Here is a 1,983-nt window from a genome sequence, read left to right as displayed (position 1 = left end):
CATTACCTTTGAGTTTTAGAAATGTGAACTGGCCAAAGAAAAAGCAGGTAAAGTACAAGAGACAAAAAAATGCCTTTAAAGACAAAAAATAACTGTAACAACACATTTACACATCACTAAAAGATGCAAAGCTGACAAGAGTAATACCTGGTGTACAACAACCAGACAGCGATTCAAACAAATGCAAAATGATGAAAATGCAACACAAAACAACTGCATATAGACACAGAAGGACCACTGCCAGATTCAAACTTATCACAACATGTGAAAGAACCAGAAAGAGTTACACAATGACAGCAAAGAGACACAAACGTAGTGCCAACAGACGCAAAAAAAAATTACAGCAACAAAAAAACCTGCAAAACGTCACAATGTGATTGAAAAGTGACTAAAAAAGGAAACTAGAGACACAAAACAACTGCAAAAGACACAAAAGGACCACGACAAGATCCAAAATGGCTACAATGAGCCATAAAAAAACCCCCCACAGGAACACATACCAAACGACAACAAAGAAAAAGAAATGACTCCAAATCCCATTTCATCTATAAAAATACATTTAAAGACCACAAAAGACACAAAACCACCACAAAAAATAACAAAATAACCAGAAAGAGACGCAAATAAACACAAAATATCAACCAAAAGACACAAAACAACCGCGAAAGTGTCAAAGTAAACACGAAAAAGTCAAAAAGACGACAATGCAACACAAAATGACTGCAAATAGAGACATGAGGCCCACTGAAGAATTAAAAATGACGACAATGAGACAAAATGACCTAAACGTTATTCAAAATGACCACTAAGAAACCCTACATGTTTGCAAAAAGTGACTAAAAAACACTGCAAAATTCAAAATGAACACAGACACACAAAACGACTGCAAAGAGAAGGAACCACTGCAGGACGCTGAAAACCCTGAACAAGCTGGACAAGGAGCACACTGGGATGTAAAACACTTTCATGTCGGGTTGTCAGTTCCTGTCTCAGTCTGGGTGTCTGGTCTCTGTGTGAGAGGGATGGGGGGCCTTTGACATGTCTGTGCCCTGGAGACCACTTCCTCATAATCCGTCCCTGCCTGCCTACAGTGGCTTTATCCCAGCCAGTAGAAAGCAGCAGGTGTCCAACAGGCCCTGAATGTCTCATATGTGTACCTGACAGCGAGCAGCTCCATCAGCTCCTAGCAGCTAGGCGTCATCAGTGTGTGGATGCTGGCCTCTCCCCACGTCCACAGCAGCCCTCGGTTCAACATAACCGTCTAACTTCACCATAAATGACCCAAACTGCCGCTGGACGGAACACAAGCCGAGCTAACTTACTTTTTAAAGTCGGCGCTGAAGAGTCCGAAGGCGGCTCCGGAGCTGGAGGAGGTCGGGGTGCTCTCCTGCCCCGCTTCCACCGCAGTCTCCGCTCCTCCTTGGTCGTTGTACAAGGCTCCCGTCGACATGCTCAGCTTCCAAACAAGCCACCGACAAGAAAACTTCTTCTCTGCTTCTCTTTCGAGCTACAAATTGCTCATAAATCTGACGAGACGTCAACGCAGCGCAGCGTTTAAAGTTGCAGCAGAGAGAAACTTCTTCCAGATTTCACCAACTTTTTTACACGCAGTAGCGGAAGTGTGAGTTGGACAAGTTGGTGTCACATGACAGGCCGAGCGGCAGAGCGCGCATAGATCTGAGACAGCTAGAAGAGACGCTTCACGGAAATAAAGCTGTTTAAAAAAAAGAGAGAGAGAGCGAGCGAGAGACAGAGAGGCTTTACGGAAATAGAGTTGTTTAAAAAAAAGAAAAGGACTTTGAGGAAGTTGTAGATCATTGGTCCGAAATATGAAATAAAAAGGTCGAAAGGATAGCATGAAAAGGTAAAAATATAAAAATAAAAATAAAGAAATTAAAACAATAACAACAAAAAACGTAGAAAATCTAAGTTATAATTACCATTATTCAAGAATAAAAAGCTAGAATGTTTGGCCAAGTCAAA

At 41.9% G+C, this 1,983-nt stretch overlaps 1 protein-coding gene across 1 annotated transcript in view; it reads right to left on the bottom strand.

The window, feature by feature from the left end:
* LOC103375191 (AP-3 complex subunit beta-1-like) overlaps positions 1-1,642 on the bottom strand; it is an 18,232-nt gene extending 16,590 nt beyond the window's left edge. The window contains exon 1 of the mRNA XM_008305404.1: positions 1,323-1,642. Within this exon, the coding sequence (XP_008303626.1) occupies positions 1,323-1,450 (128 nt within the window). The 5' untranslated portion in view covers positions 1,451-1,642. The remainder of the gene's footprint in view (positions 1-1,322) is intronic.
* Positions 1,643-1,983: the final 341 nt, after the last annotated feature.

The sequence above is a fragment of the Stegastes partitus genome, unplaced genomic scaffold, assembly GCF_000690725.1.
Source record: "Stegastes partitus isolate 25-593 unplaced genomic scaffold, Stegastes_partitus-1.0.2 Scaffold2497, whole genome shotgun sequence".
In the NCBI taxonomy this organism is placed as follows: Eukaryota; Metazoa; Chordata; class Actinopteri; family Pomacentridae; genus Stegastes; species Stegastes partitus.
This window is presented reverse-complemented; position numbering and strand designations above follow the sequence as displayed.